Source organism: Camelina sativa, chromosome 16, assembly GCF_000633955.1.
Source record: "Camelina sativa cultivar DH55 chromosome 16, Cs, whole genome shotgun sequence".
Classification (NCBI taxonomy): Eukaryota; Viridiplantae; Streptophyta; class Magnoliopsida; order Brassicales; family Brassicaceae; genus Camelina; species Camelina sativa.
Window position 1 is genome coordinate 348,007 of NC_025700.1, and position 23,214 is coordinate 371,220.

Consider the following 23,214-nt stretch of genomic DNA (forward strand, 5'->3'; position numbering starts at 1 on the left):
GTCTGGTTTGACCGGGGGTTGGAATCGTCGCATTGAGATCTCGGGGGTTATTTGCAATGCAGAAGCGAGTAGCCTTGTCGTTCCCAGAAGAGGTGCTCGAGCACGTGTTTTCGTTTATACACCTAGATAAGGATAGGAACTCGGTGTCTCTGGTGTGCAAGTCATGGTACGAGATCGAGCGGTGGTGCCGGAGGAAAGTGTTCATCGGGAACTGTTACGCCGTGAGTCCATCGACGGTGATAAGGAGGTTCCCGAAAGTGAGATCCGTGGAGCTGAAGGGGAAGCCTCACTTCGCAGACTTTAATTTGGTGCCTGAAGGATGGGGAGGCTACGTGTACCCATGGATAGAGGCCATGTCATCGTCGTACACGTGGCTGGAAGAGATAAGGCTGAAGAGGATGGTGGTGAGCGACGAGTGCTTAGAGCTCATAGCCAAGTCGTTTAAGAATTTTAAGGTTCTTGTGCTTTCTTCCTGTGAAGGCTTCTCCACCGATGGTCTCGCTGCTATCGCTTCCACTTGCAGGTCTTCTTTCATTCTTTCTTTCTATATTTCCTCTGATTCTGATTCTCTCTTTTGTGTTTCTGTTCCCTTTTGCCTTTAGGAAGCATATAATTAATAGCAAATTGTTCGATTTGATTTTGTGAAATTCATTCATGATCTACGTAACTCTCTCGATTATAGCAAATTCTCATGTATGTGCTCTGGTCTTTGTGATGAATTCTTTTTCGGTTTGGGTCAAGATTTTGCGTATCTTATAGAAGAAAGATGTTTCTGAAGATTCTGAATAAGAAAGAGCCTCTCTTCATCTTTTTTTATATGACGGTGGTATTTTCTCGTTATATTCCTTTGGATTCATTCGCTCTCTCTAATGAATCTCCTGAGGTGGGAAATCTAGTCAATTTTTGCGATATATGTTTACTTTTCTTTTTCTTTTACTTTTCCTTTTCTGGGCAACTTTTTTTTTTTTTTTTTTTTTTACCTTGTTGGGAAACTTAGATATCTCTTTTTGGATTCCTCACTTTAGCTCTGTTTTAGCATCTCTGATAATGCTTCCATGTGACAAACTGATCTACATTGCATCTAATATATACAACTGCTATTAGTTATTTACGAGTGTATGCACATGAGTTTGTTTATCTATTAGGTCCCCTGTTGTTGCAATTTTAATTAATGGTCCCCAAGTTCTGTGATTGTGGCAAATCAATTAATTACATGATTCTTCTTATGCAGGAATCTTAAAGAGCTTGATTTGCGCGAGAGTGATGTTGATGATGTTAGTGGCCACTGGCTTAGCCATTTCCCGGATACATATACNATGGATAGAGGCCATGTCATCGTCGTACACGTGGCTGGAAGAGATAAGGCTGAAGAGGATGGTGGTGAGCGACGAGTGCTTAGAGCTCATAGCCAAGTCGTTTAAGAATTTTAAGGTTCTTGTGCTTTCTTNTCCTCTTGAGAAACTGGCTACTTTACTCCAAAGAGCTCCTCAGTTAGAGGAATTGGGCACTGGTGGGTACACTGCTGAATTGCGACCAGATGTTTACTCTGCTTTATCTGTTGCGCTTTCTGGCTGCAAGGACTTGAAGTGCTTATCTGGATTTTGGGATGCTGTTCCTGCCTATCTTCCAGCTGTTTATTCTCTTTGCAGTCGCCTCACTACTTTGAATTTGAGTTATGCAACTGTCCAGAGCTATGATCTTGTCAAGCTTCTTAGCCAATGTCCAAAACTGCAGCGCCTCTGGGTGAGTCCTTTTTAACATCCGAGTTTGGAGATTTAGGCCATTTTAGCTTATGCTCATAGGTTTCTTAAATACCGTGAATGATTTAGTGTGTAATGGTAACTGAGTATGTATCAAAGCCTCTTTGTTTTTTTTTCGTAACTGTGGTATGACTTATTGACAACAGGTGCTTGACTACATCGAGGATGCTGGTCTGGAGGTGCTTGCTTCAACCTGCAAGGACTTACGCGAGTTAAGAGTGTTTCCGTCTGAGCCTTTTGTCATGGAACCAAACGTGGCATTAACGGAACAGGGGCTTGTCTCCGTCTCCATGGGCTGTCCAAAACTCGAGTCAGTTCTCTACTTTTGCCGTCAAATGACCAATGCTGCATTGATAACCATTGCTAGGAACCGTCCCAACATGACTCGCTTCCGTTTGTGCATCATTGAGCCGAAAGCCCCCGACTATCTGACTTTAGAGCCACTGGATGTTGGATTTGGAGCCATAGTAGAGCATTGCAAAGATCTCCGTCGCCTCTCTCTATCAGGCCTCTTGACAGACAAGGTTTTTGAATACATTGGGACATATGCCAAGAAGATGGAAATGCTCTCGGTGGCATTTGCAGGAGACAGTGACTTGGGCATGCATCATGTTTTGTCAGGGTGCGATAGCCTGAGGAAACTAGAGATAAGGGACTGCCCGTTTGGAGACAAGGCGCTTTTGGCCAATGCTTCAAAGCTGGAGACAATGCGATCCCTTTGGATGTCTTCTTGTTCCGTGAGTTTTGGAGCCTGCAAGTTACTAGGACAGAAGATGCCAAAGCTCAATGTGGAAGTCATCGATGAACGGGGTCCACCAGACTCAAGACCCGAGAGCTGCCCTGTGGAGAGAGTGTTTATATACAGAACAGTGGCAGGTCCTCGGTTTGACATGCCTGGCTTCGTCTGGAACATGACCAAGACTCAACAATGAGGTTTTCCAGGGAAATCATCACGACTAACGGATTATAAGACAAAATAAACGAGGTATATTTTTCATTAATCCTTGTTCATCATCCCGTATAATCTCGTTCCGGTTTAGGAACATGAGAGAGAGCTCGGTCGCCAATAATTTAACCATCAAGCCCCATGAGCAATGAATAAGTGGAGAGAGAGAGAGAGAAAGAGATCGAAGAGACCCTTTGCTTTTTTAATTTATGTAAGAATTTTTTATTGCTGTATGTTTGTTTGTCTACTTACTGAGAGTGGGAGATCCCTGGTGGGGTATTTTTCTTAAGAGGATAAGAGATTTTTATAAGACAATGTCAAAAATGTAACTGCTCTTCTTTGTTTGGGCTCTTTTATCCTTTTAAATGTTTTATATCTCTCTTTATCTTTGTCATTTCCTTTGTCCGCTTAGAGAAGAACTGTGTGCAGCCAGCCTCTGTTCGTTTCTGGAGCACCACCACTTCTCCAGAACCGACGAACCTTATTTTATTTTGTTTCTGAGCTTCTTAAAATTAGTAATGGCCACAGGGGATCGAATGGAGTGTTGGTCAAATGGTGGAGATGTGGGCTGTCTTTTGCTCTGCACAAGTGGAGACTCGAAACCATCTATTCTTCTCATGCTCTTATACTTCTGCAGTGGTCTGCTATTGGAAGGAATCTTTATAACACTCGGCTCACCAACAACTAGCAACAACTGGTGGATTACATCTCTGCAGATCACCCGGATCGACTTCATGGTTATTTGATAAGGAACACTTTTCAGCTTACTCTGCACTCCGTCTGGCGTGAAAGGAACGCTAGGCGTCATGGTGACCTCCCCCGCTCAGAAAATCAACTCATCGGCTGGATAGACAAACAAATTCGAGCACAGTTACTAGTTCTGGGGTCTCTTGGCGATAGACACTATACTGATGGACTCCAAGCTTGGTTTGCTACTAGGACCTAGGGGTCTTTCTTAGCTAATTCTCTACATACCTTTGGAAACTTGTTTTTAGATTCTCATTCTAAACCGCTTATGTAAAACGTTATTTTTCTTTTGAATATAATTTAACATTTTATTCAAAAAAAAAATTAGTAATGGCCCATTTGATTAAAAGAGGGCCCAAGATATTTGAGATAAAGAAACCACATGACACGAGGCGAGTGCCGGCCGAAAGAACCGGACCAAATTTTGGTTGCTCCATATCGAAGAGTATTATGTTTGACTGTGAACTACGTGACTCATTGGATCAATTTGATGTTTCGTTAAAAGTCGAAATTTTCATGTGTTATGTTACATGACTCATTAGATCAATCTGATGTAAGTTGTAACTGTTGTCTGTCAATATTGAGATACCATTTTTGATTACCACGGTGAATCCTTGTACTACTTCACATAAATACTTACGCCTGAATATAAATATTTGTCATTTCATTTCATAACGCCATATTCTGCTCTTTTGATCTTGTTATGTCCTCTCATTTGAGTTTAATAAAAGAAAAATTACAAAATTTTGCTTATGTGAAATGTTTAGTTATCATGATTTGAGTCTATTTCACATACTGGATCTTGTGGAGTTGAGATTCTACGAGTGTTGTATGAACCACAATGCCCGCACTTGTGTCCCAAAATGTGGAACATTGCTTTGCTCCCTTTGTTGCAGTCATTGCAAAGTATTGAAACCTGCAGACAGATTCTCGGTCGGATGTAAAATCATGAACACAAGGAAATCAAACCGTGAGGTGGCAAAACTTTGGATGTATAGACATTACCTCAAATTTATACTCAACGGGCATCTCTGTTGTGCTTATCTGTAAAGAGAATGTTGGTTGGTATTTACCTCACTGAATAATACATCAAATCCAAATTTTGATTGTTACCTCGAGATCTAGTAATTGCCACGAAGTAGACATATCCACCATTGACTTGGAACAAATGGGGCACCGATACCTGAGAGAGAGAGAGAGAGAGAGAGTATGTATATTAAGAAAGTATAAAATCCATATTGATACTGTGATGAACAAATTGGATCGGAGGAGAAGTTTCACTGAGATTATTACTGATTATTATTGATCATTCCGCTGAAGCAATCCATATGCATAGTATGCCCACAACTCATCACATGTGCAGCTTTTACCGAATCAAATAGATACTGCCAGGTTGAGTAATTTGCAAAAGTTAAATGCAATATGATGTTTTGAATCTAAATATTAGTTAGCGATATGCAGCACAATAGACCATCTAGAATTAGTTCAATTCGGACAAACCTCGCAACAGACAGGACACGAGTTCTTTGTGGAGTTCTCAATGCACGAGTGTTTATCGCGCAAGCCCACTGAATAACAAGCTCCTGCAATATTTACAAGATAAATAAAACAGGTGTAAACTCACAAATACGCACACACGATTCTATATTTGCATAAACGAATTTTGCAACCATTAAACTAGGTGTAGACTATTAAAGATCTGATACTGAGCTAGGATGGATCGAACATGTATGTGGAACGTCAAATTAAAATATCCTACTTTACCAAGAAGTAACCCAACATTACAATTGTCAGTTGTGGAGTGGAATAGATACTTATGTTCCTAGAGAACAGTTGATGGAGACAATTCGCAAAATCACACACCACCAATGTATTTGGAACTTGCTTTTTAAAGAAAGAAGCAAAACAGAATCCAACAAATGCAAGTTGATAAAGGTATATAACTACATACCACAGTTCTGGCAATGAAAGAATTTGTCAAGCCCACCAACTCTGAAAATTTAATAATACCTCAAAGATTAAGTCATGAGTTTATTATAGCAACAAGATAGACTATTATTATGTGGGACAAGTTCTTCTCAATATCTCTAAAGACCTCACCTACAAATACCACAATCAGCACAATGAAATTGCTCTTTCGAGGTCTGCAAACATAACAGGAGCCATATTACTACTGTTAGTGTGAGTCATCATAGCATTTGAAAGAAGAAAACATGTATGAAAGAAAGAAAGAAAGAAAGAAAGGATACAAAGAGCTCACATCGTCGTCAAAAAATTTGCAAATATTGCAAAAGTAGTCCCCCATAGAGACACCGCAATTAGAGCAGAATTGAGAAACCTAAAGATTTGAATTTTAGGATGATAATATCACAGATATATATATATAATTTGCAGATAATGAATAATAATACAATACAGAAACCAATCAATACTACCTCTTGCTCAGTTTGACATATTGAACAAACAACCTAAGAAACATAAAACACAGTTCTTGTTATCAGAATAGAGCCGAATCCCAATTGAGTTTTCTACTACCCTTAAAAAGGAGATTGAAACACAAACAAAGAATAAGGGTTTCAAATTCAATGAAACCTGTTTGACGTTTTGGCGGACCAAATCATGTCGTTCTTTAGGGTCAGGTAAAGAGTTCTGAAACAAACAAACAAACAAAACAAACAAGAAACCATGTTTTGTTGTGAGACAAAACACAACACACACCTCCAAAAAAAAAAAAGCCCTAGGAATGGAAAAGACAAAATAATTAGAGGAGGACAAAAGACAAACCGCTGATTCGTTATGGCAATGGCGGCATGGGAAGATGAGATTGCAGCAAGGAGCTCTGCTTTTACATCGTCTCTTGTAATGTTCGCATCTGATTGAAACAAATGAAATTAGAGAGATTACTAAAATTAAAAAAAAAAAAAAAAAAAAAAAAAAAAAAAAGGAATCAGAGAAGATTCCGAGAAAAAAAAAATCAAAAAATCAGTATGGAATCTTCTGGGGAAAAATAACCCGAATAGGAATTTGCCGAAGTCTTTGTCTCTGGGAATGGTTGGAGCAGTACAAGAATCCGTCGAGTCTTCTTGGTGGAGACTAGCATTAGCACCACCCATCATCAGATTCACAGGGTTGGGATTTAGGGGTTCTTACCTTAATAACTAAAGCACCCAACCTAATTTTAAATACAGAATCAGAGACTAAAGTTTTGACTAATAATAATACACGTGTAATCTTTGTTTTGGATGTTCCCTCTTTCTCAATCTCACATACCATTCCTTCGTACCGTAACCGGCGGTACGGTTTATCACTTTATTTATCGTCTGATTTACTTTTTTTTTTTTCTTTTCTTTAACAAAAAAATAAACTCCCTAGGCTAGTTACGTAAACTGTATTATTATAGCTACTAGATGAATATCCGTGCTATGAGCGACTTATGACTTACCGTTTTTTAAACAATTTTACTATTAATTTGGTTTTTTTATGTAGAATTTATCTATTTTTTAATTGTAGAAATCTTGAAAAATATAATTTTGATTTTGATATTTTTTAATACTTCAAATAGGTTTTTTCATTTTGTAATTGAATGATTAGATAAATGCATGGACAACTTTGTTTTGAGAGCTTCAACATTTTACAATTCTTGTCTAAAACTTCTAAAAATATTTTTCCAAATGAAAGCTTGATATAAGGAGACATATTTTGTAACAAAGAATTTTTTAGCTTCTCACTTATATACTATGAAATACTAACATTTTAATTTATCAAGATTGCAGCTTGGTTAACTCTTTAATAGATATAATTAAAATACACATCTTCCTTCCATGTTAGCTCTTCAATTTCTTGAATATAACTCTAAAAATTTTTTATATAAGAATTTCATTTAATTTTTTTTAACAACTTCTAAATATTAGAATATGAAAACTCCTTCCTCTTTGTCTCTGTATTTTGCTAAACCAACATTCTACAATTTTATTCAATTATCTTCCATTTGATAATGAACAAAACTTCAATTTTTTTCAAAAAAATAAATTTTTAGGGACAAATTTTCAAAAATTTCTCTACATTATTAACAAATATCTCTATCACTGCTGCAACTCTTCAAACTATTGACAAAATTATAACTCCTAAACCATATATCCATAGATTCATGGTTTACGCCGAGAGGAAGAAGTGGCTCTTTGATTCAATTCCGATGCATTTTTTGTCTTTTGGTCATGCATCTACTTTCTTGGGATATGTTATAAGCCTATCTAAAAATTTTATGTAAATATTAAAACTGTTTTTATGATATAAAAAATAATAAAATACATAAATAGGTCTATTTGCTTTTAATGAGGATAGACATGTGGCACTATCTCCACTGTTGATGTGTCACTCACATGGAGAGAGTTGACCATTTTTCACAATATAGATTAGCTAGCCTAGTAGATTCAGTTTTGAGTGTTTTGTGTGGTTAATTAAAGTTGTTGGCATGAAGATCGAATCACTGAATTATCAAAAGTTAACTAGTGACCAACGTCCATGGGACGTTTAAAGATTAAGAAGATGGGTAAGTTAGTGAATATATGAATTAATGATCGTGGATGTTGTTGATCAGAGAGATATGAAGAGAGAAGGAGGAAGGAAAGGGTATGCTTTTCCCACGCGCCAGTCGTCCGAGAATATTTTGGATCCCGACAAAGACAGAAGTGAAGGTAGTTGTTACACGTCCCAAACAACTCGGAAGTTAAGTAAAGCTATTCCACACATCTTGCAAAGCCCCTCTCTCTTTTCCTTTTTCTCCCACCAATCATCCCTATTCTATCACTTTCAAGTGTATGCATGACTTATGCTGTTTTTTCTATCGATCTTATATATAGGGTTTAATTACACAATTAATACTCTTGTTTCATTAACAATTTTGTGTCAAATTCTAATAAAAATTATATATTGTAAGAAGAGCTATTCAATTTTCAAATCCAGCTTCTTAATTAGAATGAATTATTGACAAGATCAAAGGAAACAAAAAAGGCTGAAAAGAGAATTTTGTGCTTTGTTATCGTGATATAAAGTGAGAGCATGGGGAATAAAAAGTTCCTAAATATAACAACTAGATTCAGTCATACATTACATATTTCTCACGGGTTTTGTTTGTAGTTTATGAGAGATCATGAATAATTCAGATTCTGTTGAGATTTTTATATATGCCAGCTGACCTCTCAACTTCATATTATATATATCCAGTCATTGAGAGAGATGAAAAAACGTTATGGTCTTTGCGTGGTTTATAATTATTATACTTGTTTTTACATATCACAATATTCAATGGACATATTTCGTCTGCTCAGAGATAATAATACTAATTAAGTAGACAAAAAAAAAGGAGTAACAATTGATACAATACTAACAAAAATCAAGAAAATAATTACAGTCTTTACTTTTAGACGTTCTTTTCTCTTTTTTGGATATTTAACATTCTGTTCACTAGCTAGCTTTTTAAACAAATATCTTCCAATCAATATAATACATCCTTCCTAAGTATACATGTATCGTTATTTCTTGTTAGTACGTAGTTTCAAAATGTCTTCATGTTTTATCATGTGATAAATTAAGTCTGATATCATTTTCAACGACCTCCAAAATAATGTCATTAAAATCATTCAGAGAAAATGTGACTGACTAATATTATTGGGAATGCAAAAGTTAGAAGGAAACACAATACATAATAAATATATATGATCAATAATTTCCCAATAAAATAGATAAACACATCAGTACATCCACTGATTAGTTGAGCTGGAAATACAAAGCTAGCTAATTGATTTCTTAGGCATACTTAAGCTAGACAAAATATGAAAACTAGCTATATATAAATAAGAACCTGATACACATTTACGTGTGATCTTTCCATCGTTATTCTCACTATCCAGTTAACATATACTAAATATATATATATATATTGTTTGAGCATATATATATCCATTGTTTTTCTAGTTGTGAAATGACTGATAGGGCTTGATCAAAGGAACGAGAGAGCCACTTAGGTGAAGCGACATGACATCGTTGGTCGAACCCACGAGCTTGCCACTTACAAAGACGGCAGGAACGGCGTTGGCGCAGCCAAGGCGGACTAAGGCCTTTTCGATCTCACGGCAGTCAGGATCGTTGTCGATCTCGTGGATAGTTGGTTGAACCCTAAGATCACGGAAAAGGATTTGCACGGCGTAGCAGAGACAACATGAGCTTTTAGTGAAGATCACAACTCCTTTCTCCGACGACATTCTCATCACCTTGTCCATGATCAGATTCTGATCCGAGGGCTAAGGACGATCGAAAAATTATACTATATCTCTAGGTATATATAGCTTTGATGTATGTTTTTTGTTCGTTAGAAACTCGATGATCTGCTTGGGCTATTTATAGGAAGGCAAGTAGTGCAAGTCTTTGGACTGGTCTTTTTTTCTTTAAACAGGTAATAGTAATTCTTTAAAAAATAGAAATTCAGATTCCCTCTGAAAAATTAAAGCGGCTTTGCGAGAAAAAGACCATTTGTTAATGTTCTGTTTTGGCTGAACAAGTTGTAATATATGATTTCATTTATTTATATTGCATAATATCGAAGAATTGGTACGATAACAGTAAATTAAGCATACGATTCGGGGGGTTATACATTGTAACGATTTCGAATCTTTGTGTCAGATAGATGAACAGTGTGGCATTACTGAATCTCATGGCAAGTGAGTGAACGCTACGCGTGTGTTTTCGTGAATGCTTTGCACATATGGGCCGTATATTGTATATGATTGTATATGTCCTACACTTTTTATGACAAATAAAGATATATTAAGATCAGCTGTAGTTAATCACGCAGCAATGAAATTAGGTAAGTTTGTTTTGATCTTGTCGACTATACAGAATTTTGAAGAGACCGACGAAAAGCTTATAGCAAAGGCATGTCTCTGTCCCTTAAATTATATAGCTTTCGTCGATATGAACGTCAATTAACGGGCACTACAAATTAGGAGTGAAGTTTTTGCTTTATTCGCTTGATATATATAGTGTCACTACAAAAATTACTTGTGCTTTAACCTTAAAACTAACAACATGCATCATGTTAAAGGCCAAAATTGTACTTGGTGTTGATAAGCATGATATTCTATTATATATTTTTAAAAAATTAATCATCTTTGAACATTCGTATTTACATTACTACTTTGTTTAATTTTTTTAATTAATAAATTTAATCTTATGATTATCTTTCAGAGTGAAGCTTATATCGAAGTGAAGTTTTTCGTTTATTCGCTTTTGATATATATATATATATACTTTTTTTTTTCGGCACTAACAAATTTACTTTTGATTTAACCTTAAACTTATAACAACATCATGTAAAGTGCCAAAGTTGTACTTTCTCTCGTTTTTAAACAATTTGATTGACCGGTGTTGGTGTTGAACTGTTGATTAGCAGGATGATATACTATTTTTTCAAGAATTAGTGTTTCTCTTAACATTCGTAATTTTTTTGATATGCTTAAATTAAACCCTAGAGCTACTCTCTCAAATTAAAATGTCACTTTAATACTTAGGGGTCGAATTCCACAAAGAATTAACTCTACACAATAAATTATAGAGTTTTATAATTAAGCTAAACAAGTTGATTTAAATAAAGAAAAGCAATGCAAAATATTAAATAAAACGGTTGTAAATTCAGAAGATCAAAAAGCTAGGTCCAGGGAATTTCTCAGAAAATTACAAAATATTAAATAAATAATTAAATAAGATTCATGCAATAAAAATCAGATCTAGAACTCTAAACTTTTTGGTAAAATAATTCAGTTCTCACTGCAATTATTATCTAAATTTAAAACCAGAAAATCCAAATCTCTTTGTAAAATTCCAAGTTAAAAATCAGCTTTAAGAACAAGTTTAGAAAAGTTCACAAAATTACTAATTCAAATCTCTTTCTAAAAAAAGTAATTTTGTTCATCTATGGTTTTAATCATGAAAAAAATTATATTCTCATATCAATTAATTCCCCTAAGATAATAATTCTAGGTGATCAATCAATAATTATTGTGAAAAACAACCAAGGATGAAGATCATAAAAGATTAAGAACCCTAAAAATCACAGATCTAATAAATCATAAAATCCCTGTGAAAAACCCTGAACCTAACAAGCAAACTACTCAAGACATATTCAATGAAGAACAAAACATAATTCTGAATAATAAGCAATTGAAATTAAAAGAGTAAAGATGGAGTTTATGAATTCTTCTCTCAAAACAGTTCAGATCTCTCTCCCAAAAGCTCTCAAAATCTCACAGGATTGCAAAAAATAAAACTTGCTAGAATAAAACTTTTGGGTTTGTAAAACCTAAAAATACTATTTATATGTCCTAAAACACGTCAGGGAATTGTGTTGCAAATATGGAAAACTTTGGCTGAATTTGTGAAACTTCCAAAACTTGATTCTCTCGTTGGCTAAACACGGTGTCGATCGATGCTAAATCAATGTCGATCGACACTCCCTCTCTGTTCTGACTCCAAGTTTGTTTCTTCGGGATTAATGCTTCAAAATGATCCGAATTGCTCCATCCTAGAAAACCTGTAACGACTCAAAAACATCCTAGAAAACAAATCAAAAGACTCTAAAATACTCCTTATATCATGGTTAAAAACCACAAAAACCATGATTATATATCATTTCTCTAATTATATTAATAAATATCTTCTTGTGATTATCGTTCAGTCTTTTTTAAAAAATAATCTGATTAGATATACCGATCGACAAATATTAATAGACACCATTGTAAAGCCAAATTAATTACTGCGAAACTATGTGGGTTTGTCAATATATTAACGCCAGATTCCTCCGATAGCTCATTAATTATAGGTCAGTGATTGAATCCTTTGGCCAAAAAAATAAGAATGAATAGCCAAAACGGGATTCGAGCTTTCGGTGATCGATCATATATATATATATATATATCTATCAACTACGTACTTGAGTATTCCCTTACTTCTTGTGCGCCCCTACCACCAACTTGCTTAAAGATTAATATTCGTTGCTCATCACACACTTACACTCATGTTTGATTCTGCTCTTGCCGTCTCTCTACAAGGACGTATCTAGTGTAGAACGGTCGTCCAGTCGCTGGTTATGTATGTATCGTATCATTATTTTGCAAAATGTTTTTTTTACCCTGACGATATCTTACGTATAAAACAGAATTAACTAACTGCAAAAGTTTGGTTTGTATATGTTTCGTATGTACTCACCAACCAAAATTTTACGATGATTTAAGTGGTCGAAACAAATTTAGAGGAGATTTCTATTTATTTATATATATGTAAATATATATATATATATATATCTTGCGTCACCAAATGATGGTTTAATGTGTAAACATTTTTGCAATCTTTCTATCACTCGATCAAATTTGCAATGCAACGTGAATCTTCGCCGACCACATGATTTAGACTTTTAGTTAGCGTTGTTCTATATATGTTCCGATGACTTGTGGGTGGAGCTTTTGAAGTGTATGAGATTCTCTCTTTTTTTCGATTCACCAAAGATAAGGGATCCTATAGTACTCACATACGTGTATGATTCGTTCTTGATAACCATCCTTTGTCTTGTCACGTCGTCGATCTATCAAGTTACCATCCCGATACTTTGCTATTAGATAAATATATACCCATTCGTTATAGTACGATAACACTAATCTCGATTCAGTAGTAGTGTTTGAGTTTACTTTTTACGTGGAAATCTACACTAATATTACACTGTACTTAAAGGTACAACTTGTCTTTTCTTCCGTACAACGTAAGTCAACATACATATATACATCGATACATGTATAGAAATTATTATAACATAGCAATCCATGCGAAGGAAGCAAAGCATTTTAATACATCTATGCTCCCTCCAGATTATGTATATTATAAATGCGCTTTTAGCACATCGATTAATTATTGACAGAATACATGTGCATATATACATATACATATATAGATAGGTGTATACATACATGCACGATGATCGGAAGCTATAACCATATGGCCTTAGCGTCTTTAAGCATCTGCTTGAGCGAGCCGTCGACGTGGGACGAGATGATATCTTTGGCTGATCCGATGTACCTTCCTCCAACGAAAACAGCTGGCACCGCCGGGTTTGATGAGCCGAGGGCACGTAGAGCCCGCTCCATTTCACGGCCTTCAGGGTCTTTGTCGAGCTCGTGGATCGCCGGACTAGCTCCTAGTTCGTAGAATAGCGTCTTAATGCTATGGCACATACAACATGAGCTCTTTGTGAATATCACCGCCGCTTTCTTCGACGACAAATCTCTTATTCTCTCCATTTGTGATGATCAAGAAAAGTTGGTTATCAAGTGTTGTTTTCTGTGATGAGAAAGGCTTAGGTTGTGTTGAACATATGCTTGGATCAGCCGTTATTTATAATGGTTATTGTGGAAGAATTTGGATTATTTTATTTTGGGCTTTTCTTCCGATAATAAAGATACAATGGACAAAATATATAAATATATATATATATATATAAATGTACCCCACACGAGATATATGTTGTAATTGAAGTACCCCACAAACAAAATTAAAATTTCCTAGAAAGAGGTTAAGTTCTTTGTGATATAATTTTGGATAAGAAAAAAATGCTTACCCTTGTTATGATTTCGGTGATGGAGACACTTGTTCCTGTTTAGTGATTTAGTTGATTTTTAATGAAATTGTTCTTACAATGGACTTATTATAGTAAGATGGGACTAATTAAAGTTATAATCTCACAATATATATTATATCAAAAACTAATAGAGAGACGAGTTTTATTAGTTTCGGTCCATGGCTGTCTTTGGCAGTAGCATCACGTACCCAAAACATTTATATGTTTTTCTTTTTTATAGTGGAAACGTGGAAGGTTAACAATTTGCTGTAATGTGGCATGAACAAAAAGGAGATAGTTGATGCGTTTTGTTAATAAATATAATAATGTCATTAACATAATTAATTGTATCTATAATATAAAGTCTAGTTACCTGAAAAAGATAAAGCCATTACTAGACAAAATCATCTCGTATATGTTGGCACTAAACGTGGACGACAAAAAAATCTATATGCAATAATAATTGGTAGATAGATGCATGAATTTCGTAATAGGATTAAATGTATATTATTATGATTATTAAAGCCTAAAAATGTCTATACACTATGTTTCCATATATATAGTTGTTACATTTAAAATTAAAATTTTGAAGTGTATGCAAAGAGAAAAAAAAAATGAAAAGAGCAGAGATTTGGTGGTGAGTGGTGACAGTTGCGTCATCTTTGACATGGAGAAAAATCTGAGATAAGAAGTTTATCCAAATCTGACCCCACTCGACAAATCATAAATATGTATAATATCTGTGCGTGGGTAATAAGGAATAAATAATTTGACAATGTATAACAAAAAAGTTATATATTCCAGTACCTAAATGATATATATGTAAATGTGTGTGTGTAAATGAAGATACTAGCCTATCCATGTGTCGCCTACTTGGTTTGTTTCACCGTAACCCATTTAGACATATATTCCTTTTTTCTCATAAACTGAAATCGACTATTTTATTGAAATTATTGGGTTGACATCTATGAAAAGAACCTTTTACGTTCATTGTTGTACAGTAAACAGTCAAACCATCGGTTCGAAAAATATATGTTTGCCAAGCCAATGCGATCCTATTACTATTGGGTTTGATTGATAACCCATAATAAGATGGCAAACACATTTTTTTTCTTGCCAAAATGGGAGTTGCCCTTTCCTAGCGTTTTATGGCCAAATATGCTTAGGCAACCAAAACTACAGTTTCAGTTTAAGACACTCACTCTCCTCCACTAGGGCCATCGAGAATCGGTCTTCAGACAAAACATATGAACATTTTTCGTATTTAAATATATTTTAATCTTATTTTAATTTACTATAAATATAAATATATATTCTTATAAATATCCTCACCTATGTAAATATAGTAGGTTAGATTTTAATATTTCCAGTTGTCGGAAAATCAAACTACGTGGCCCCTCATGCAAGTTTTTGATATTTTGTTATTTTAGGTCACACTCACATCTCGACCGTCCATATGGATTCGTTTTATCGATTGATTCTTTTTAGCTTTTTTTTTTTCTTCTTTTTTTTGTAAATAACAAAAAGCGTTGACAGAATAACATATCGTCGTCACTACTTGCCAAGATTTTAGGTTCCAAACTGATTCGATAACACACGATAAATAATGATATTCTTCGTTTTTCGAAAATTCTATAAACCTTCTCACCGACAGAGAGGGCTCTGTGGATCAAGAAAGCCCACAAGGCTCGCTTTGACAAGGCCTTTTGACCCATAATTTACGTCGATCCTTAACATTAGCCCATTTTCCTTTTTTTTTTTCTTGTTCTTTTAGTAATATCTTTTGTCGCCTGAGAGCCGTAAACCCTAAATTACACTAAGCTTCTCAATTCTTCTCTCTCTCCTACGATCAAAAGGTATGAACTCGGAACCTTTCTCTCGCGTTCTCACTATTTGATATAGTCAATTCCTTTTTAATTCAACGGGTGCTCTAGCTTTTCTCTAATAGATAGAATGACATAAAGTTTGGTTATTTCATACAAAAATATATATCATTTTTTTTTGGTTCGGGGTTATGTTCTTCTAGTGTTAGGTCTCAGTGAATTTGGTGGAATACTTCTTAAGTAGTTGGGTGGTTTGGTCTTGCTTGTAGAGCTATTGTGTCCTTTGGATTGAATTTGTTTGCAGTCTAAACCAAATTACGTCTGGTTAGATAATTGGGTTTGTCTGTCACTTGTTCACTGGCTCTTCTCTGAAGGTTCTTGGTATCTCTCTTATCTTGACATTGTAGCTTATTTATCTATAGGCTTCTCATATGGCAGACAGTAATACATCTGGAGATAATGTATCCGAAGAGACCCCCTTGGATGCTTCACATGAAACTGTTGATGAGATGCTTGCCCGGCACAGGTAGCATTGTTTGGATAATTGGCAATGCGTCTTGCTTTTTCAACTTTATATCATCAAACAATATGAGTGATTGATGCTAAGTGTTGATGTTGTCTATTGCAGGCAAGAGATAAAACAACTACAGAACAAGGAGACAGAGCTGAAAAAGGCAGCTGCTAAAGGAAGCAAAGCTGAACAAAAGGCTAAGAAGAAGCAAGTCGAAGAAGACATCTCGAAACTCTCCACAAAGCTCAAGGAGAAACAGTTGAAAGAGCTCGGCTCGCAAGGTTTTAGCAGCAGCGGCAGCAGCATTGCCAAGGACGAAACTAGTGAGAAAAAAGGAGACATGGACACTCTAGTGAGAGCTATAGCCGGAGTCTCAGTCACTGCTCAGCAAGAGCACTCAAAGCCCAGCAAGAGCGTGAAGAGGCGCGAGAAACGGGCTAAGGAAGAAGCAGACAGAGAGCAGAGAATCAAAGAGGAGCAAAGCCATGTGACAAGTGATCGTATGATTGAGAACCAAAAGCTTGAGAAGAAGCTTAAACCATTGGGACTAACGATCAGTGAGATAAAACCAGACGGGCATTGCCTTTACCGTGCTGTTGAGAATCAGCTTGCCACTCGCTCAGGCGGTGCATCTCCCTACTCATACCAGAAGCTAAGAGAAATGGCTGCTTCCTACATGAGAGACCACAAACCCGATTTTCTCCCCTTTTTCTTGTCAGAAACTGTGTCCGAGTCGGAGGGATCTGCGGAAGAGCGGTTTGAGAAATACTGCAGAGAAGTCGAGTCAACCGCGGCTTGGGGAGGGCAGTTGGAGCTTGGAGCGTTAACACATTGTTTGAGGAAACACATAATGGTGTTTTCCGGATCGTTTCCAGATGTTATAATGGGCAAAGAGTATAAATCCAGTGATGACTCGAGTCTGATGCTATCGTATCACAGGCATGCTTTTGGTCTCGGGGAGCATTACAACTCCGTCGTGCCCATCCCCAACATCACCGGATGATGATGGACTTTACATCAAGCTTTTAAGAAAAGTACTTTTGTATCAAAAGTTTTACTGAAAATTCTTTCTTCGTTAAGTGTTTGTTGGATTTGCGAAAAACAATCTGTAACTTGAATTTTTTCCTTTGGTACAAGGGCGAAGCATAATCTATTATCTTCTATACAGTTGCAGGTTTTTTTTTTAATTACGTAGTAGCATTGTACGGAGAAAATGACACTGAAGAAAAACATATGATGACCTTTGAACAATATTGCGAGCCAAATTTTGGCAGACAGTTTTAGAGATCTAAAAGAGGGAATGTAAGGTACACAAGTTGTTCCTTCCGAATCTTTGGGGTTTTATCACCGCAAGAAGAAGAAAATCAAGAAAACAAGAGATGAAGAATCTATGCTTATTATCACCCATAAATTTGCTATTTCAATCATGGTGAAAAAATAGACACATGGCCTTATCACGAATCTGCCAAAGATTCTTTCATTTCTGTAGATTTCCAAATCTGGTGTCAGAATCATGCTTTCAAAACGCAATGAACAACAAAGACTCTTTGAGAGTTACTTAACCAACTCTCACATTTTAGATAAGTTGTGTGATTCAACCATGAAAAATGGTTATCACAATAGAGTAAAGCTAAAAGCAAGAACTGTGTTTGATATTACTCACTTGCTCTCTAGACTCCAGGTCATACTAGCAGAAAAGCAGCTCAAAGATGAGCCTTTTTCTTTGTTTTTCTTGCTTTCCGTTTCTTTAGAGCCTGAAACTTGTGGGGAATCTATTGTTGCTTGAAAAGATAGGCATCTAACTGGATAAACCATAATCCAATCTCCACCTCAGTGGATGCATCAAAAGCAAAAAGATATTACAAAGAAAAAAGAAAAGCACTATAGATTGTACATGATCATACTGTTGCATACTTCCCCTGGATCCGTGGATCGTGGATCATTACAAACCATATGGCAGGGATATTTCCGTAATTAGGAAAAAAAAGTGTACATGAACTGTATATGCAACTTGGTTCTGATATCAAAATCGAAAGAACCTAAGTTCATGCAGTTTTTAGAGAACGCCAAAGGACACATCACTAGTAGGGAAGTAAAGTAGTGACAAAGATCTGATTCATGCAATCTTACCATCCTCTACATATCCAACTCTATAAATAGGCTTACTTTGTAGTAGCATCAAAGCAAAAAAAACAAACATAAACATCCTTTAGTTCTCTCTCACACACAGTCACACTTAAGTCCTTACATTTGTATCATTATTACTGTACATCAAAATGGAAAGCGTTAAAAGTTTAGTTGCAGACAAACCAGTGGTGATCTTCAGCAAAAGCTCTTGCTGCATGAGCCACTCAATTCAAACACTGATCTCAGGGTTTGGGGCGAAGATGACAGTCTACGAGCTAGATCAATTCTCAAACGGTCAGGAAATCGAGAAGGCATTAGTACAGATGGGGTGTAAGCCCAGTGTACCAGCTGTGTTCATAGGACAACAGTTAATTGGTGGTGCTAACCAGGTAATGACTCTCCAAGTGAAGAACCAACTAGCAGCGTTGCTAAGAAGAGCCGGAGCCATATGGGTGTAACAGAAGACAAGAATGTTCCAAATGCAAACTAGGATAGAATAAGATGAGAGTGATATATATAGTTGTTTTTGCCTCTTCTTTGTGTTTTTGTTTTCTTTTGGGTCGGGTTTCGAGTTTCTACAATGCACGGATATGTTTTCAACAAGTGCAACTCTGTAGTTACACAACCCTAGTGCTAAGATCAAGAACTTGTATTTCTCAGTTACTATACTTGTTATTTATAACAACAATCTATGTAAAAGCACTTACGAGGAATAAAAGAGAAAGATTTGCTTTTTCATTGATTCTAGAAAGATTGTTCAACAAGAAGAAAGGCCTTTTTTATTCATCAGCCAAGAAAAAAGAAGAAACAAACAAAAGATTTGACTCACTTCTTCATCTTCACTTATAAATGTAATCTTTTAAAAGGCCATTCGCATGCTCTACCTCAGAATGTCTTCTCCAACAATCAACAGCTCTAGACACTGTAGCTTTGGCCTCCCGAATCTCTTGAGCCGAGAACTTGTGCTCTATGATTCCCAAAGGTCCAGGTTGAAGAACATTGATCACAGTTTCAGCTTCTTTCTCGAGTTGCCTGTTGTAATATTAAACCTTACTGTATTTCACCATAATAAACACACACACACAAATAGATCTTTCCTTGTACAAAGCATTACCCCAAAGTTGTAATCTAAACGAAAATAAACCTAAATTATTTCTGATAGAAATCAAAATATCCAAATCGTCAATTCGAAGAGATACACAGATAGAAATCTAATAGTACAACAAGGAAGAGAAGAGAAAACAATGGAGGAACCTGAAGCTCCCGGAGAAGGGTAATGCTCTAGCGATCCTGTAAATCGACATCGTCGCCGGAAAAAAAAAACGAAATTGACGACCTCACCACCACCGACTTTAAACAGAAACTAAAGTGGAATCAATTACCTCCGGATGTTTCAGAAGGTTTCAGTTTTGAGTTAAAGCTTCCATTGGGCCAAGTGAAACTGAGAATTAGAATTTATATGGGCTTTAAGGCCCAATAAACCATAAGGGTTTCTACTGTGGTGGCGACTGGCGAGAATGGTTTAGTACTAACAGCCAAACACATCTAAAAGGCTTTTCCTTTTTCTTATCCGGCAACTCCCGCGCCACTCGTCTTCTTCCACCTCTCTCTAGACAAACAATGAATAGCTCGATGACGACGAATCCTACGGCTCGAGCCTTCCTTCATCTTCACTCTTTACCTTTCACTTTGCGTTCGAAGCAGTCACCGGCAGGAGTATGTCTAGCCTTGTGGCCGCCTTCTCCGTCTCGCAGGACTCGGCGACTCGTCTGTATGGCCGTAAGTGATTCTTTACTCCCAATGTTCGTTTTTTTCTTTCTTTCAAAGTCTGTTATTTGTTCGATGATTTGTGTGTTGTGAATTTTAGGAACCTTACCTCATTAGGAAAATGGAGTCTGTTGAGAAGACATGGAAGGAGTTGTCGGTATGTTCTTACACTTCTTGTATTAATAATGAGTGTTTTTTTTTGTTCATCATCTTATGGGTTTTTAATTAATTGTAGGTGAAACTAGCTGACCCAGATGTTGTTTCGAATCAATCTGAATACCAAAAACTGGCACAGTCCATGTCCGAGCTTGACGAGGTATTTGCATATTCTTTTTAGTATTTCAAATTTGCAATTTTTTTCTAGGCTTTCTTAAAATTGACTACTTCAATTGTATGTAGGTTGTATCAGTCTTCAGGAGATTCAAGGACTGTGAGAAGCAGTTATTAGAAAGCAAAGGTATCTTCTTCAAGTCTTCTCCTTTATTTTTTCCTATGCTTTTGATTTTGTTTACCAGGAAGCTTGTTTTGATTGGTCTATTGCTTCAGTTTTGGCGAAAGAGGCTGGGGATGATGAAGATATGGCTGAAATGATAGGAAGTGAAATCGACTCTCTTTCTAAAGAAATTGAGGAGCTTGAAAAACAACTTAAGGTTTTGACCCTTTTTCCTTCAGCAATCTTAGCTAGGTTCCATAGCTGATGTTATTTGGCAGCTAAAATTTGAATCCCTCTTTTGATTCGGATCCTTAAGTTGTATCATTGTGTTTGCTTGTGTCAGGTGTTACTTCTTCCTTCCGATCCTCTTGATGCCAGAAACATATTGCTCGAAGGTAACTGACTAATTCTGTCTTGACAAGTAGTATCATTTGTCCAACACTAGCCTTTTTTCTTGTAAAACTGCCTTTTGCTCGCACTTCCCTCCATTGTTATACTTATGACTTATCTACTTCTGGACGAGTCTGAACTTCTAGTTCCTTCTTCCTTCTGCAGTTAGAGCAGGAACTGGTGGTGATGAAGCTGCAATTTGGACTGGTGACCTTGTAGGTACATGCTTTCCTTTATTTTTTTTCTATCTGTTTCTGATGTCTTCTGATCGGGAATGCTTAGAATTTTTAAAAATTAAATGCAGTCTGATGGTAGTTCACCATTTTATTTCAACTCTATTTCATAAAAAAAAAAAATATTTCAAATGTGATTGTTCCTATATTTCATGGCTAAGAGAAGCAAGTACAATAAATGAAAACTTAGAGATTCTACAGTGAATCAATCTACCTTGTATTATTCTATTGCTTGCAGGTGCGGATGTATCAGAGGTACAGCGAGCGCAGCTCTTGGAAGTATTCAATGGTTTCATGCTCAGAGGTGAGATGCTCTGGTTTTTCTTTTGGCATTTTAAGGAGTGTGTTATAAAAATTGCAGTAGAGCATAACAACTTAGAGACATTTTACTCACACATACAGCTTTTAATCTTCTTACTTTTATAAGGCTGAACATGGGGGTTACAAGACGTGTGTGATGGAGATTAAAGGAAATCGTGTCTATAGCAAGCTCAAATATGAATCTGGTGTTCATCGAGTCCAGCGTGTTCCTCAAACAGAAACACAGGGTCGTGTACACACTTCTACAGCAACTGTAGCTATCATGCCAGAGGTAAACTAGCTTTCACATGTTGCATTTTTTGATATTATGATTTAAACTTGGTAACCAGTCCAAAACTGTCAACTCTGCTTTGTTTCTGTTGTTATTATAGGCTGATGAAGTGGAAGTGGTGATTGACCCAAAGGACATTGAACTTACATCTGCAAGATCTGGCGGCGCTGGAGGTTATGCTAAAGAAATTCACTTTCTGTTTCTCTTACATTTCACTTGCTGATAATACTGAAAAGAGGTCTTGGTACAGGGCAAAATGTGAACAAGGTGGAGACGGCTATAGATCTATTCCACAAACCATCAGGTATACGCATTTTCTGTACAGAAGAAAGGACTCAGATTAGGAACAAGGCTCGTGCTTTCCAGCTTCTGCGAGCAAAACTGTAAGCAACATTCAAGGAGCAATCTCTGTGCTCTTCTTCTTATTCCTCTATCAATTCCCACTTTAGTCTTTTCTTGTTCATACATTATATTTCTATATATTAGGTATGAAATAAAAGTAAGGGAACAACAAGAGAAGATAAGGAATGAAAGGAAATCTCAGGTCCACTTCATTTTACTATTCTTAGAGTCTATCTAAACTCAAGTTGATCATCGAATATTCATCTTATTCTGCTCTATGTCAATTCTTGTGGAAACAGGTTGGGACTGGAGCTCGTTCAGAAAAGATAAGAACATACAATTATAAGGTAATACACGGATTCAGAGCCTTGCTTTAAAACATGATGAATTCTGTTTTGCTTATGATGTCTGAAAATTACAGGACAGTAGAGTGACTGATCATAGGCTAAAGATGAACTTTGCGCTTCCAACATTTCTTGACGGTGCTTTAGAGGACGCAGTGCAGGTCCTAAACCTTAAACTTTTATGTTACCTTTATATTAGTTAATGTGGCGGACCTTAAAGAATGTTTTGTTTAATTCTTATTGCAGGCTTGTGCTGCTTTGGAGCAAAAGGAACTCATGGAAGAACTCTCGGAGTCTGTAGCTGCTTCTTCTCCTACTTAAGGATAAATCCTGAAACTATACTCAAATGAATACTTTGTACACACATGATAATTAAGATTTTTGTTTATTTATATATATCCTTGCATATGAATGATTTTATGAACAAATTAGCTGTACTGGTGAGCATAACTGATTGGACCAAACCATTCTAAAAACAAGAATTTCTAAAGTTATTACTTTTGCCGGAAACACAGTTTACAAATGTTCGGCATGCAAGTCTC

The 23,214-nt window shown here is 36.2% G+C and overlaps 7 protein-coding genes and 1 pseudogene across 7 annotated transcripts; 4 read left to right on the forward strand and 4 right to left on the reverse strand.

The window, feature by feature from the left end:
* The window catches only part of LOC104749022, an 8,050-nt pseudogene extending 4,957 nt beyond the window's left edge, over window positions 1-3,093 (forward strand).
* Window positions 4,097-6,627, reverse strand: LOC104699585 (E3 ubiquitin-protein ligase MIEL1). Its single transcript, XM_010470599.2, has 12 exons — window positions 6,466-6,627; window positions 6,238-6,325; window positions 6,046-6,102; window positions 5,889-5,921; window positions 5,714-5,791; window positions 5,554-5,597; window positions 5,405-5,445; window positions 4,954-5,036; window positions 4,747-4,838; window positions 4,567-4,636; window positions 4,459-4,497; window positions 4,097-4,369 (listed from the first exon to the last, which is right to left on the reverse strand). Exons 1-12 carry the CDS (start codon window positions 6,567-6,569, stop codon window positions 4,217-4,219), a joined length of 882 nt encoding a protein of 293 aa, XP_010468901.1. The 5' UTR covers window positions 6,570-6,627; the 3' UTR covers window positions 4,097-4,216.
* On the reverse strand, window positions 9,143-9,807 carry LOC104749024 (glutaredoxin-C14). The gene has a single exon (XM_010470600.2). It carries the CDS (start codon window positions 9,729-9,731, stop codon window positions 9,423-9,425), a length of 309 nt encoding a protein of 102 aa, XP_010468902.1. The 5' UTR covers window positions 9,732-9,807; the 3' UTR covers window positions 9,143-9,422.
* Window positions 13,225-13,919, reverse strand: LOC104749025 (glutaredoxin-C11-like). The gene has a single exon (XM_010470601.2). It carries the CDS (start codon window positions 13,791-13,793, stop codon window positions 13,482-13,484), a length of 312 nt encoding a protein of 103 aa, XP_010468903.1. The 5' UTR covers window positions 13,794-13,919; the 3' UTR covers window positions 13,225-13,481.
* LOC104749026 (OTU domain-containing protein 6B-like) lies at window positions 15,889-17,611 on the forward strand. Its single transcript, XM_010470602.2, has 3 exons — window positions 15,889-15,966; window positions 16,356-16,459; window positions 16,562-17,611. Exons 2-3 carry the CDS (start codon window positions 16,365-16,367, stop codon window positions 17,445-17,447), a joined length of 981 nt encoding a protein of 326 aa, XP_010468904.1. The 5' UTR covers window positions 15,889-15,966; window positions 16,356-16,364; the 3' UTR covers window positions 17,448-17,611.
* Window positions 18,558-19,189, forward strand: LOC104749027 (monothiol glutaredoxin-S6). The gene has a single exon (XM_010470603.2). The coding sequence runs from the start codon at window positions 18,721-18,723 to the stop codon at window positions 19,027-19,029; it is 309 nt and encodes a 102-aa protein (XP_010468905.1). The 5' UTR covers window positions 18,558-18,720; the 3' UTR covers window positions 19,030-19,189.
* On the reverse strand, window positions 19,285-19,958 carry LOC104749028. Its single transcript, XM_010470604.2, has 2 exons — window positions 19,826-19,958; window positions 19,285-19,603 (listed from the first exon to the last, which is right to left on the reverse strand). The coding sequence occupies exons 1-2, from the start codon at window positions 19,873-19,875 to the stop codon at window positions 19,411-19,413; spliced, it is 243 nt and encodes an 80-aa protein (XP_010468906.1). The 5' UTR covers window positions 19,876-19,958; the 3' UTR covers window positions 19,285-19,410.
* LOC104749029 (peptide chain release factor APG3, chloroplastic) lies at window positions 20,143-23,080 on the forward strand. The gene is made up of 15 exons (XM_010470605.2): window positions 20,143-20,350; window positions 20,439-20,495; window positions 20,574-20,654; window positions 20,738-20,795; window positions 20,885-20,988; window positions 21,115-21,166; window positions 21,327-21,376; window positions 21,633-21,698; window positions 21,822-21,986; window positions 22,087-22,159; window positions 22,237-22,369; window positions 22,473-22,530; window positions 22,628-22,675; window positions 22,750-22,833; window positions 22,919-23,080. Exons 1-15 carry the CDS (start codon window positions 20,192-20,194, stop codon window positions 22,991-22,993), a joined length of 1,263 nt encoding a protein of 420 aa, XP_010468907.1. The 5' UTR covers window positions 20,143-20,191; the 3' UTR covers window positions 22,994-23,080.

Bases quoted from the DNA above. Each gene is read 5' to 3' on its own strand.
- LOC104699585 (XM_010470599.2), bottom strand. From the start codon at position 6,569: ATGATGGGTGGTGCTAATGCTAGTCTCCACCAAGAAGACTCGACGGAT. The intron at 5,792-5,888 runs GTAGTATTGATT...TCAAATCTTTAG, and splicing joins TATGTCAAACTGAGCAAGAG to GTTTCTCAATTCTGCTCTAA. The intron at 5,037-5,404 runs GTATGTAGTTAT...TAAATATTGCAG, and splicing joins CTTTCATTGCCAGAACTGTG to GAGCTTGTTATTCAGTGGGC.
- LOC104749024 (XM_010470600.2), bottom strand. From the start codon at position 9,731: ATGGACAAGGTGATGAGAATGTCGTCGGAGAAAGGAGTTGTGATCTTC.
- LOC104749025 (XM_010470601.2), bottom strand. From the start codon at position 13,793: ATGGAGAGAATAAGAGATTTGTCGTCGAAGAAAGCGGCGGTGATATTC.
- LOC104749026 (XM_010470602.2), top strand. From the start codon at position 16,365: ATGGCAGACAGTAATACATCTGGAGATAATGTATCCGAAGAGACCCCC. The intron at 16,460-16,561 runs GTAGCATTGTTT...TGTCTATTGCAG, and splicing joins GAGATGCTTGCCCGGCACAG to GCAAGAGATAAAACAACTAC.
- LOC104749027 (XM_010470603.2), top strand. From the start codon at position 18,721: ATGGAAAGCGTTAAAAGTTTAGTTGCAGACAAACCAGTGGTGATCTTC.
- LOC104749028 (XM_010470604.2), bottom strand. From the start codon at position 19,875: ATGTCGATTTACAGGATCGCTAGAGCATTACCCTTCTCCGGGAGCTTC. The intron at 19,604-19,825 runs GTTCCTCCATTG...ATATTACAACAG, and splicing joins CCCTTCTCCGGGAGCTTCAG to GCAACTCGAGAAAGAAGCTG.
- LOC104749029 (XM_010470605.2), top strand. From the start codon at position 20,192: ATGAATAGCTCGATGACGACGAATCCTACGGCTCGAGCCTTCCTTCAT. The intron at 21,167-21,326 runs GTAACTGACTAA...TTCCTTCTGCAG, and splicing joins CAGAAACATATTGCTCGAAG to TTAGAGCAGGAACTGGTGGT. The intron at 21,699-21,821 runs GTGAGATGCTCT...TACTTTTATAAG, and splicing joins CAATGGTTTCATGCTCAGAG to GCTGAACATGGGGGTTACAA.